This window comes from Epinephelus fuscoguttatus, linkage group LG21, assembly GCF_011397635.1.
Source record: "Epinephelus fuscoguttatus linkage group LG21, E.fuscoguttatus.final_Chr_v1".
In the NCBI taxonomy this organism is placed as follows: Eukaryota; Metazoa; Chordata; class Actinopteri; order Perciformes; family Serranidae; genus Epinephelus; species Epinephelus fuscoguttatus.
Window position 1 is genome coordinate 33,472,415 of NC_064772.1, and position 12,229 is coordinate 33,484,643.

Below are 12,229 nucleotides of genomic sequence, written 5' to 3' on the forward strand. Positions count from 1 at the left end.
TTTACATGCAGCAATAACTGTCAAGATGTCTGACCTCATTTAAGCGTCATACATCATTTTATATTCTATGTATAATGTATCAGTGTTGTACATTTACCTTTATAAACATTGACTATCAGGAGCAGTCGGTGTTTCTCCACCTTTTTAATTCATTTTTATTGTCTATTGTTTTAAAAATTGGGCCCAGTGTGTGACCCTGACCCCAGGAACCCACTGGTTGTTACTGTTTTTTCAGTGAATGTTAACTGTTGTTACTGTATAATGTGTTACTGTAATCGAAGCATTCTCTGCCACAATAATTTCCTTTGGGAGAAACAAGTTCTATTGAACTGAATTGGATTTATTCCCCTTTGATTTAGTTTCTTTTCTGGCAGCGCTGTTTCCCGGCCGACAGTCATATTGACTTGCTGCCACATTTGAACTTTTCCATGTCGAGGATTTGCTGTGTGCACCTCTAAATAAAGTCATTCTCACCCTCTGTATTCAATGTATTTGTAGATGCAGGAAGCGATGCCCATGGCCACGATGGCATAATACCAGGAGCAGATGAACATGAGAGCGAGACACAAGCTCATTCCCAGGAAGGACAGAGCCCTGTAGGAGGAAACACACACTTTACAACAGTGCATCATGTACACACACACACAGCCATTAACTGGCATGTGTGCTAAATCTTCATGAGGAAAGCCTCAGTTATTACAACAACAGCTCCCTGACAGGTTAAATGAGCCTGGCACATGTTACAACTGCCTCACATGAACCCTGAGACATTTTTAATATCCTCCTCTTCCCCTGTGAGAGAGTAAGAAGGGGGTGAACTGCAGAGAGACGATACACTTCATCACCCACCAGTGGTAGTATTTGAAGCGTGGTCTCCAGTTAGGTGTCCGCAGCAGGGTCTGAACTGCACAGGCCAGGTTGACAAACAAGTAGCACATGAGGAAGAACCTGTGGAAGGAAGACAACAGGCCCAAAAATCTCACTCATCATCTTAATCTCATCTTTATGACCTACTGTAAGTGCCTTTAAGAAGTCAAATACTTGGGGGATCAGAGACTTTATCTGCTGATCTGTTTTCATGGAAAGCGAGCGTGTAATATCTCTATGCAAACAGATACTGACATAGAGAGGATAGGAGCCACGGCGTCCAGGGAGGCGATGAGGATACCGATCTCACAGATCCCAGCAGTCAGCAGCAGAGCCCAGGTAGGTTCCCCGTTAGCTTTCCCATGACCGAACACCTACCACAGGAAAATTAAAGCTCAGCACACAAGGATAATTACCGCTTCGGCTGTGTTTGTGTTGACCGTGTGTGACTAACCTGCAAGAAAGGCACGATGCCGTCTCGTGCGATGGCCTGCAGCAAGCGAGGTGCGCCGGTCAAGCTCTGCAGCCCCGCCCCACAGCAGGAGAAGAAGGAGCCAATCACAATAACCCAAGGCGAGGGCCATGATAGTGTGCCTATGACGAGGTTCCCTTTCACTGCGTCACCAAATCTGTAATGCAAAAACAATCACACACATTAATTGGACCATATGTTTTTTATTCAGCCTATAAAATGTGTTTGCGTCAACAAATATATCTGCATGGGACCTTAAACCTTTCCTTTCACCGTACGTGCTCTGTGTTAAACTCTTACTTGTCTCGAAGGAGAACTCCCTCAATGCAGGCGCCGAATAGAACAACACAGCTGATGTCTGGGAGGCACCGTTCAGGAGAGTAAATTGAATCTATAGACAGTCCTCACCTTCGCTGTAAAGCTTTAGATACGGTGCAAACACCACCCACAGTCTAACTGGAGATGCCTGCTCTGTTGTACTAGCCTTTGATTCTTGTTCTAAGGCACGAAAAACAAGTATTCCTGCCAACAACCTATAAGCCGAGCAACTGTGGTGCCTGAAAGAGAACTTTCAATCAATATCTGGCAACAACACAAGCTCTACTGAGGGCCCAGCTGATAGATATTTCACATAGACTTCTGGTATTAGCATCACACAGAGGTTAAAGGATACAGATGAAGGAAGTGGTAGCGATAGCCAGGATGGTCCCGATTGGGATGGACTTCTGGGCGTCCCGCAAGTCACCTGACCGGTTTGAACCAGCCATGATACCTGGAGGAGGTGTCACGAGACAAAATCAGTCTTCAGAACTCAAACAAAACTCTTTACTCAACCATAATGTGTGTGCGTGTGGGTGTGTCATAGTCTCACCAGTGACAGACGGGAAGTAGATGCCGACCAGGAGTGTGAAAAAGGCGGTGATGTCATTGACCACGTAGGGCATGTAGATGTCCTGGGCAGGGTCACTCCCCCCGAAAGATGGCATCTTCTTGTCTTCCACCATCATACCCAGAGGGCCGTACACTGACCACATGTTTTCTACGAGAGAGACAGAGTCAGTAGTAACTCAGACATGTTTCTAAGAGGTCCATTTGGTTTCACAGACCTGAGTCAAAAAGGGATAGAGACAGAGATAGAGAGAGCAGGCTGTGACCACGTTTGCGCCATTTTAGCCTCAATGCAGTGAAACGCCATGGTCCAAAAAATAGTTCCACTCTTTGGCTGATCCAACCACAGTGACCAAACCGACATGTCACAGATACAGTGGCGGCCCTTGCACATTTCATGCCCCAGGCGAGCAATTGTCACCAATAGCTGATATTGATGTTTTTATTAGTGATGGCCAAATGAAGCTTCATGAAGTGTTGTCTTTATTTTCTGAGCCCACTAGATGGCGCTTTATGTTCAAGAAAAGGTCGAAAGCACAATGAATTGCCATTCTTTGAGCCTCTCTCTTTAAACCATGAGCGCCATCTAGTGGGCTTAGAAAATAAAGAAAAAGCTTCATGAGGCTTCATTTGGCCATCACTAGTTTTTATATTGGTGTTTCTTTTGTGTTCTGTTGTTATTTATTCTTCTTCAGTTCCAGGGAAACAAAGAAATCTACACTATAAAACAACAAATGAACAGTTTCAAAGTCTTGGCCATTATTTTCATATGGAAAACATCTTTAAAAAATAAGCAAAAGCCTTTTTACTACACATGAAACATCATACTTCCCTCTTTAATATGTATTTTACAATGCTGTGAAGACATTAAAAAGTGTGTAATGAGGTTACATATCTCGGCCGTTTTATTGTCAGTGATTTATCTGATAATACAGATATCCGCAGACAGTGTCGCAAGTTGAATGCGCAAACTAATATGCATGCTCGCAAATGTGGTGCTGTTATAGGAGGAGCAACATGCGAAGACTTAATGTGGCCTTAAACGATGGAATAAGACTCCTGTTTTAACTTCCAAGATGGTGCAGTGCAAGCCAAATTTTTGTCAATGTTGATGTGCCGACCTGCTCTGCCTTAATATGAAACCTTATATATCGATAAATGTGCAGGCTCTCTGCGTAGTCTCGGAAAATAGTATCATCCAGGCCTTGGCCAACCTGAGGTGAGCTCAGTCAGGTTTTCATCCAGAATGTGTGGTCACTGGCTTGAATTTGTCTTTATAATATGAACTTGCATAATGTAGTGTTGGGTACTTCTTGTCTTTTTTATATATTTTTGTACATAGACAATTGCCTGTTTTTATGTGGTACACTATAGACCTTTTTCTGTGTCTTTAATAAAGTCATAATTACTATTATTATCGACAGATTTCTCCCTCAAACAGCTGTATTTATTCAAGCTTCTCACATCATGAGAACTTTAAAATTTATCTTCGGCCAATACTCATTTTACTGGACACACAATGTAAATCAATGAAACCTCCGTTAGCTGCTTAGAGGTAACAATAACTACTGATGAGCATGATTAGTCATCTAAATGATTAAACGTCAGCCCCCTCACTAGTCGGCACCAGAAATATTATTCAGTTAAACCGATTAGTAGCGATGGCCAAATGAATCCTCATGAAGCATTTTCTTTATTTTCTGAGCCCACTAGATGGCGCTCATGGTTTAAAGAGAGAGGCTCAAAGAATGACAATTCAGTGTGCTTTCAACCTTTTGTTGAACAAAAAGCGCCATCTAGTGGGCTCAGAAAATAAAGAAAATGCTTCATGAGGCTTCATTTGGCCATCACTACCGAATAGTGTTTTATTCATGTACAAGGCCGCACTGTCATGCAGCTGTCCGCCACTAGTGGGTGCTACAGAGAGACGTCCTCTTGCAAAACCAGCGTGGTTTGGCAGCACTTTGATGTAGAAAATTAATTCAGCAGCAATGAATCTTTTTTGAGATGTCATATTATTTGTTAACTTTAAGTGACTTGTCAGATAATGTGCAGGTTTACATTCATACTGCATGGAGCAAAATGCCTCTCATTTCAGCTGAAATTTAATAATAATTTACATGTTTCATTAACTTTAAAGTGAATTGCAATCATTTCTGCCAGATAATCTGCAGGGTTCAATGTGCCCCACATTTCAGAGGCAGTTTATTTATTTTAGATGTTATTTTAGTGGTTAACTTTTGACTGAGTTGCCATCAACAAAAGGTTGAAAGCACACTGAATCACCATTCTTTGAGCCTCTCTCTTTAAACAATAGGAACCAATTAGTGGGCTCAGAAAATAAAGAAAATGCTTCATGAGGCGTCATTTGGCCATCACTAGTGTTTTCCCTTTTTTTAGACTAGTCGACTAGTCTTAATTTAAATCTTCGTTTAGTCTACAGGGAAATTAGTCGACAGGAACATCCCTAATGATAACTAGCTCTCCTCCTGCCGATTTCAACATGGATTTGTTGTTTTAAGCTAAGTGAGCAGTGGTAGCTGAAGCAGGTGACACAGGCTGAGTGATAAAGCTTATGCTTCCACTAGTAAGTGCAGAGGACCAGACTTGTAAACTGAATCAGACGGAGAGGGAAAGAGAATGATGATACAGTCAAGGAGGAGTTACCTGAAAGAGACTGGTGAGGAAGAAAAAAAAATAAAGTAAATGGGAATGGGAGAAAGCAGAGAGAGTAAAATAATCACATATGAAATCACTCAGCACCTGCACACGCTTGCTCCAGATTGTTCACATGAAATATGACAGGAATGCATTTGCACTGAATGTTTGGACGAAAACTAGTTTGTCTCGGCCAACTGTTACATAACATGAGGAATGTTCTGAGTTTGTCCTTTATTTAATAAAACATCGCAGTCCGTGAAGGTGTAGATTCCTGTTGAGATATATCGTCTGAGCCTCTACATTTATCTTTTTTGTCCTACTTCTAAAGTGCAGCTTGTCTGGTTCAGCATGACAGAAAATACCTGAAAAAACTCTGGATGATTTAAACAACTACACACGTGACTTATGCATCAGATATTAGAAAAGTTCAACATATCTTAGAAGAAATAGGTCAGTGAGCTTGTTTTTAAATTCCACCACATTTCCACACTGCTCCTAAAACACTGTGCTCCAACCTGAAATGACTCCGCTCGTCAGCCCGGGGATCCCCTGCACCTCGGTCACATTGTTGTTGTTGAAATATTCGTTGCAGGTGGCGTTGAGCCCGTCTGTCTCACAGAACAGCTTCCACAGCTTGGTGGTGACCGTTATGTTGTCTATCACTTCTGTCTTCAGACAACGGTCGAAGTTGTGGTTCTGCAGGGTGCGATTCCCCAACATGCAAACACTGTGTGGAGGAAGAGAAGATGAAAGTGAGACGTTTAAAATACGACTCATTAAACTGATGAAAATACGACTTAACAATTGAAATGCAGTTTTTTAACAGCAACATCTGGACTCACGGGAAGTCCGGAGGCTCAAAGATGGACTTGATGACTCCGGCATAGATGGCGAGGATGGAGAGAATGACACAGGCCAGGAAGACCAACGCAAGCTTGTTGACGTATTTCACCCCGACAAAGACAACCACGGCCATCAGCGCTAGGCAGCACGAGCCGTAAACACGCATGTTATTCAGCAGGGCATCCACCTCATCCTCTTTTTTCTCTGCCACGAAGATGGCTGCTTTAGGCACAATGTAGGTCTGAATGGGGACGGGGAAGGACAAGACAAAACAAAATGTCTTTCATACTGCTGCAAGTTTCATCTCTGCACATTAATAAAATTCACAGGTAGGAGACATAAAGTGAGCAAACAGTCGAGGGTAGCCATTTTATTAGCAGTGCACAGCAGCTCTATAGCTCGCTTTGTCAGTTGGTCAGTCCACAAAAATCTCCAACCCTTTGGCGGACACGGTTTTGGCCCCAGGAGGCTGAAATTTGTGGTCTATCACAAGAAAACGCTTAACTTACAAATGGATTCACAAACCTGCCCCAGATTTTAAAAGATTGGTTATAAGTCAAAGGACAGCTGCAAAAAAAGTAATCAGCAAACACGGTTCACTCACCAGCAGAATCTCTATAGTACCAAGGATGTACATGGAGCCAGCGAAGGTTGTGCCCAGGTAGAAACAGAGACCGACAGCTCCACCAAACTCTGGGCCCAGAGACCTGGAAATCATGTAGTAGGAGCCTCCAGCTGTGAGAGAAAATGGGAGAACAGTGGGAATGAGTTTATGAGAAAATTAAAAATACATCGGCATTTCAGGAACTAAGAGGACGGAGAAATGTCAGCAAGGTTTTCATCAAGATCCTAAAAGACCTAAAAATATGCCTGGAATTCTCAGACAACAATATCTAGTATCAATAACCATAAGAAAAAAATCAAGGAAGGAGATGTTGGACTTTATTTCACACAAATATTGATTGAGAATTCTATCCAGCAACCAGTCAGCTGCAGCTACAGCACATCAGCCTATTGCTGTTACTCCATTTTATCCCCATAACAAGCTAAAGAGTTCAGAAAAGGGGACATTTCTGAGACAAATCTTTTCTCAATGATTCCTTTTCTATGTATGAAACATCCCTTCTTTGAGTTTGTATATGTCTGGTTACCAAATCACCTTACCTGGCACAACACCATTGGTAGCGATTGCACTCATGGATATAGCGGTCAGCATGGTCTGTGGAGAGAAGACGGTCAAGAGCGACAACATCAGAACAAAATTCTTAAAATCTGAAGACTTTACACATGATATACTTTTAAAATACAAGTTATTTTTTACAGCCAGTATTTACTGTAAGTTCATTTTTAATGTTGTATTGTAACAAGGGACTGTGTCATGTTGTTATTATCTAGAAGTGGGGGACTCACATGACATGACTCGAGTCAGACCCAAGTCCCAAATTTGAGGACTTTAGATTTGTACACTGATGAAAGACTCGACTTGACTTAGACTTGGTATTCAAGGCTTGACATTTGACTTAGACTTGACACAGATGACTCGAAAGAACTTTACTTTTATTTTATGAAATATTTGCATTTTTCTAGATAAAATAATAATAACACATTTTATTTAAAAGCGCCTTTCAAGACACCCAAGGACACTTTGAATAACCAAAATAAGACACAAGAAACGTTTTATATTTATATTATATTAAAACATTTTATGAAACTCCCGGAAAGACTGTTGTGAAAGGCCCAGAGTAACTTGAACATGTGCGCAAACCTGGCAACCCACAAGGATGCTGAAGACCAGCAGAGGCAAAAGCACGAGGTAGGTATCATGAAGGGGGCTAGTCTACGGCAGTAAGAAGAGAGCAGCGTTACACGAGGTCTGTAGCCCAAAATTCAGTGACACGACCACCAGAACATCCTACTTTATCCATCACCTCAAAAACCACAAAGAAAGGTACGTGACTGTGTCTTTTTATCTAATGTTAGCTCATTGGTTGGTCAAATGTTCGCTAGCTAAAGTAAGCTGGCTCCAACAGTCTTCGTAAATGTTAAAAACAAACATGGCCACTGTCTGTGTGACTGATTTAAACGTGCAAACTGGAATACATCATCAGAATTTAAATGACTTGACTTGTGACTTATAGCCGGCACTCAACTTGACTTGATTCTTACCACAGTAACTTGAGTGAGACTTGAAGGTGAAGATATGGTGTCTGTTCAACTATTCAAAGCCAAGACCAACAATTAACAAAACCTCTTCTATCATTTTTTCACGCCCACTTAATTCTCTAACTCCATGAATTTTCCGGATTTTCCCAACAATGGGATACTTGGAGGGCTTAAACCAGCATTTAGCCTAATAAAATACGTCTTAGTGGCTTATGCTCTAAGTCTTTCAGATTGGTAACGGATACGAGCTTTTCCATGAAACGATCCTGTGAAGTCCTTGTGACGAAGGAGGATGGTGAAATCAGCCTGTTACCTAACAGCACTTCCGGATGAGAGAAAGAACAGAGCAGAGGGGACGGGCAGGGAGACAAGATAAGAGGCACAAAGAAAAGAAAAGAGAGGAAGACACGAGAGCTAAAACTTACAGCGTGAAAGAAAAAGGCAGAGGAGAAAGTGTGAAAGTGAGAGAACAGAGGACAAAGACAAGAGGAGGGACAAGGACACGACCAAGATAAACCTCGTGCAGGGTGTCCGGTTTAAAGTGGCAGACAAGCTGGAGTAAAGCCAATTAGCTGACAGTTTTACCTTCCGCTTCCACTGAAGCCCTAAGCAGCTACACACCGGCTTGTCTTGACCACACAAGTGTCAAAGAATTCACAGTAAGAGACAGAACTTTAAAAATCACCACATATTTCCCATGAATCATTTGGACACATGACTGGATTTTACAAGATTTAGTGGAATTTAGGGGCTTCTGGACGAAACTCAGCCAGAGCCAGAGGCCAAGTTAAATCCAGAGAAGGTCCAACAACAGCATTAATCAAACGCCATTGTGATGCATCGACCTCAATGTTAACCAATGCGTCACTGACAGTACAAATCTAGTCTAATTTGACATTTTCAACATTTAAGTATGTTCACAAACTGCAAAACTTCAGTTTATATCCCAGGATTTTATTTGTATATATTTGGGACAGGTGTCTTTAAGGGACGGGCCTTTAATTCTTTTCACAAAAAACTCTTGCTCAGCATCAAATTGTTTGTTTAAACCAGTATAAAAATTAGGCTATCAAATAACATACCAATTACGAGTCATGATTTGATCTAGTTTTAAGAGACCGAGCATCTAGCACAAAAAAAAAAAAAGACAAAAAAATTTACGGCAGCAAAAAAAGGAGTGAGAAAGGGGTGAAAACTAAACAGTGAAAAGTGAGGATGCTTTTTTTTGGAGCAGGAAGAAGAGAAAATATTGTTTATGTCAGTGAAAGTGCGGTCTGTGTTTGACGAACAAAGTTGTGAGCAATGGACTTTATATGACAATATTCACAACTTGGATTAATTTGAATGAAAAACCCTTTCGATCCTTCTGATCAGTGGACCCTTATGAACTGAAGGAATATAAATAATAAAGAGAAGGACACATATTTGGACTTAATGACCACTTCAAATGTGATGAGTCGCCACTATAGTGGCTAAGCCTAAACTTAAAGCCATTGAGGGGCTGCATAGACAGTCTACTTATTAATTGACCGCTGCTCTGAGGTGAAAACAAAGAAAGCACTTCGTCTTTTTCTTGGATGCATAATTTATTTATCACCATCGTAGTTTTGAATGAAACTGGAAACATCCATTGAATCTGTGTCCATAAACCAACCCAATACACAAACTTTCACCAATACACAGAGCACCATGCGGCTCACTTAATGTGGCCTGGCGTTGCGGTCAAAAAACTATGTGTGCTCCCCTGTCTAGCAACACCTGTCTCTCAATCAATGGTTCCTACCTATATTTGACAGACACCCATGACAATAAAGTGACCCCTTTTTCGTCTCTCTTGTTTACCATGCTGATAAATCTGAATTAATTATACTTTGGTGCTCATAGTCTCCATAAAATGAACTGAGCACTTGAACTGTGGAGAATCTGACCATGGCTAACAATGTGTAGCATGTCCATATTAACAGGAGTTAAACACTTACACTTGTATGCACAATCTGAGCAGCCTTGCACTAGCTCAACAGGTTGCCAATGACCTGCAGGGCTTTAAGATCTAAAAAAAATCAACCGTTTCTCGGCATCATTGGCAACCAGACTGGGCGTCATATTGAGACCTGTGTGAATTCATCAAAACGTGAAGCCACACCAGCTAGTTAAAGGGACTCCGCCTTTAATTAGGGCTCAGTTTTTAATTGAACTTTCACAGTGATAGAACACAAAGAGTAACTAATAGCGAGATAACTGCGATCAGGTGATATATATACCTGATCTTCTACAATAATGTGAGCGATGCAGTCAGAAAAATAACCTGTTTTCATTTTTAAAGCTTATTTTTGGGTGATTTTTGCCTTTCTTGATTGGAAGGTGAACAGAAAAAGGGTCAGAATCAAACCCAGGCCGCTGCAGAGGACTTTGCCTATACAGGGCGCGGTAACACTTTACTTGAAGGTATTGTTGAGAATAGAATGATTTTATGTGTTTTACTATCAGTTGTGTTTCACTATATAAGTTTTAGATATGTGAACAATGAGAATACTGAGATGATTTCAGCTGATCTGAATGTGTTTGCTTTGCAGAAGTGGAGAAGTACAGGAGAGGAAGAGACATGAAGTCTGAGGAGCACATACTGCAACGCTTAGATAATTAGTTTCATATATGGTAAAAAGAATAGAAAGTGATGTACAGATAGTAAGGTACAGCACGTGTAGGGAGTTGTGTTGTTCTCTTGTCTTTCAAAACAGGAACCACGCCCCCACCGCCAGCGGGAAGGAGTCAGATTAACACGAGGCAGGGGTGTGGTGTGGTGAAGGAGGAAGTGGAACTGCCAATGAGAAGAGGACAACGCCTTGCGTGCACAATGACACTCTGTTACGCTCAAATATACTGGGTCAGGGAAAGGACAGGAGGTCAGACTTCGTGAACTGACACACCTTTGTTGTTCGTCAGGGACGTGAAGTTGAGACCCAGAGCTCTGTAATTTTATTCCTTTACTGCTTAATAAACTACATTAACTGAGACTGAATATCTTCTCCTATTGCTTCATTAAAGAACACGCAGGACTGAGCTCACACATAGCACATTGGAGAGTAGGATGAGCCCCCAGTCCATCAGTATCTACATAAGGGTGACATGACACGGTCATGAACCTGTCATGAACATTATGTACACGTCATAAACGTTCATGACTGCTGTCATTAAGTGTCATTCGGTTTTTGTAATGACAAGTTGACATTGCTTGGGTTGTCTTGATTATGACAACTTGACATTAATCAAAGTGACATTACCAGAAGTTGTCTTTGTCATGACAAGATGACATTTTGTTTGGGATGTCCTTATTATGACAACTTGACATTAACCAGGATGACATTACCAGAAGATGTCTTTGTATCAATCATTATGTCAACTTGTGATAAGCACAAAAAGAGGTGCATTTCTTGACTCGAAAGAACTGTCAACTTGTCATGACAAAGACATCTTCTGGTAATGTCACCCTGGTTAATGTCAAGTTGTCATAATCAAGACAAGCCAAACAATGTCAACTTGTCATTACAAAAACCAAATGACACTTAATGACAGCAGTCATAAGACTGCTGTCAGAAGTTGTCTTTGTCATGACAAGTTGACATTAAATTTGTTTGGGATGTCCTTATTATGACAAGTTGACATTAACCAGGATGACATTACCAGAAGATGTCTTTGTATCAATCATTATGTCAACTTGTCATAAACACAAAAAGAGGTGCATTTCCTCTTAATGTCAAGTTGTTATGACAAAGACAACTTCTGGTAATGCCAAGTTGCCATAATCAAGACAACCCAAACAATGTCAACTTGTCATTACAAAAACTGAATGACACTTAATGACAGCAGTCATAAATGTTTATGACATGTACATAATGTTTATGACAGGTTCATGAACGTGTCATGTCACTCTTATGTAGATACCTTCAAGTGTTACCCAGGGCACACACTACCAGGTGAGCCAGAGGTCACAACATAACACTTTTTTCATCTTTAAAACCAAAACCAAAATATGAACAAGGGTAGCACTGATCAAGAATCAATTAACAGTTCAATCATGACCTCAAGAATCAAAAACAAAAACCATCTCATTCCTACCCCTATTTATTCAAAGCATATTTTATGTCGTGAAATGCTGATGTGGCTGCATTTTAGAAAACCAGGTGCTTGCTGTGACCTATAAACACAATGCACTACTGTACACACGCTGTTGGGTAATACGCAGCCAGGAGAACACACTAATCGTGACATAATGGAAAATATTCTGCATGCTGCGCTGTGTGCTGAGCGAATGAAAAGGTGTGTTTGCTCTCTCAA

At 41.1% G+C, this 12,229-nt stretch overlaps 1 protein-coding gene across 4 annotated transcripts in view; it reads right to left on the reverse strand.

Annotated features, from left to right (window-relative positions):
• slc12a7b (solute carrier family 12 member 7b) overlaps positions 1-12,229 on the reverse strand; it is an 89,513-nt gene that overhangs the window by 16,976 nt on the left and 60,308 nt on the right. For all 4 annotated transcript variants that reach the window (XM_049565493.1, XM_049565491.1, XM_049565490.1 and 1 more), the window contains exons 5-15: positions 6,896-6,950; positions 6,336-6,466; positions 5,731-5,972; positions 5,404-5,615; positions 2,211-2,378; positions 2,013-2,111; positions 1,640-1,697; positions 1,322-1,496; positions 1,123-1,241; positions 850-948; positions 475-594 (exon numbers count right to left, since the gene is read on the reverse strand). In XM_049565493.1, coding sequence (XP_049421450.1) covers positions 475-594; positions 850-948; positions 1,123-1,241; positions 1,322-1,496; positions 1,640-1,697; positions 2,013-2,111; positions 2,211-2,378; positions 5,404-5,615; positions 5,731-5,972; positions 6,336-6,466; positions 6,896-6,950 — 1,478 coding nt within the window. The remainder of the gene's footprint in view (positions 1-474; positions 595-849; positions 949-1,122; positions 1,242-1,321; positions 1,497-1,639; positions 1,698-2,012; positions 2,112-2,210; positions 2,379-5,403; positions 5,616-5,730; positions 5,973-6,335; positions 6,467-6,895; positions 6,951-12,229) is intronic.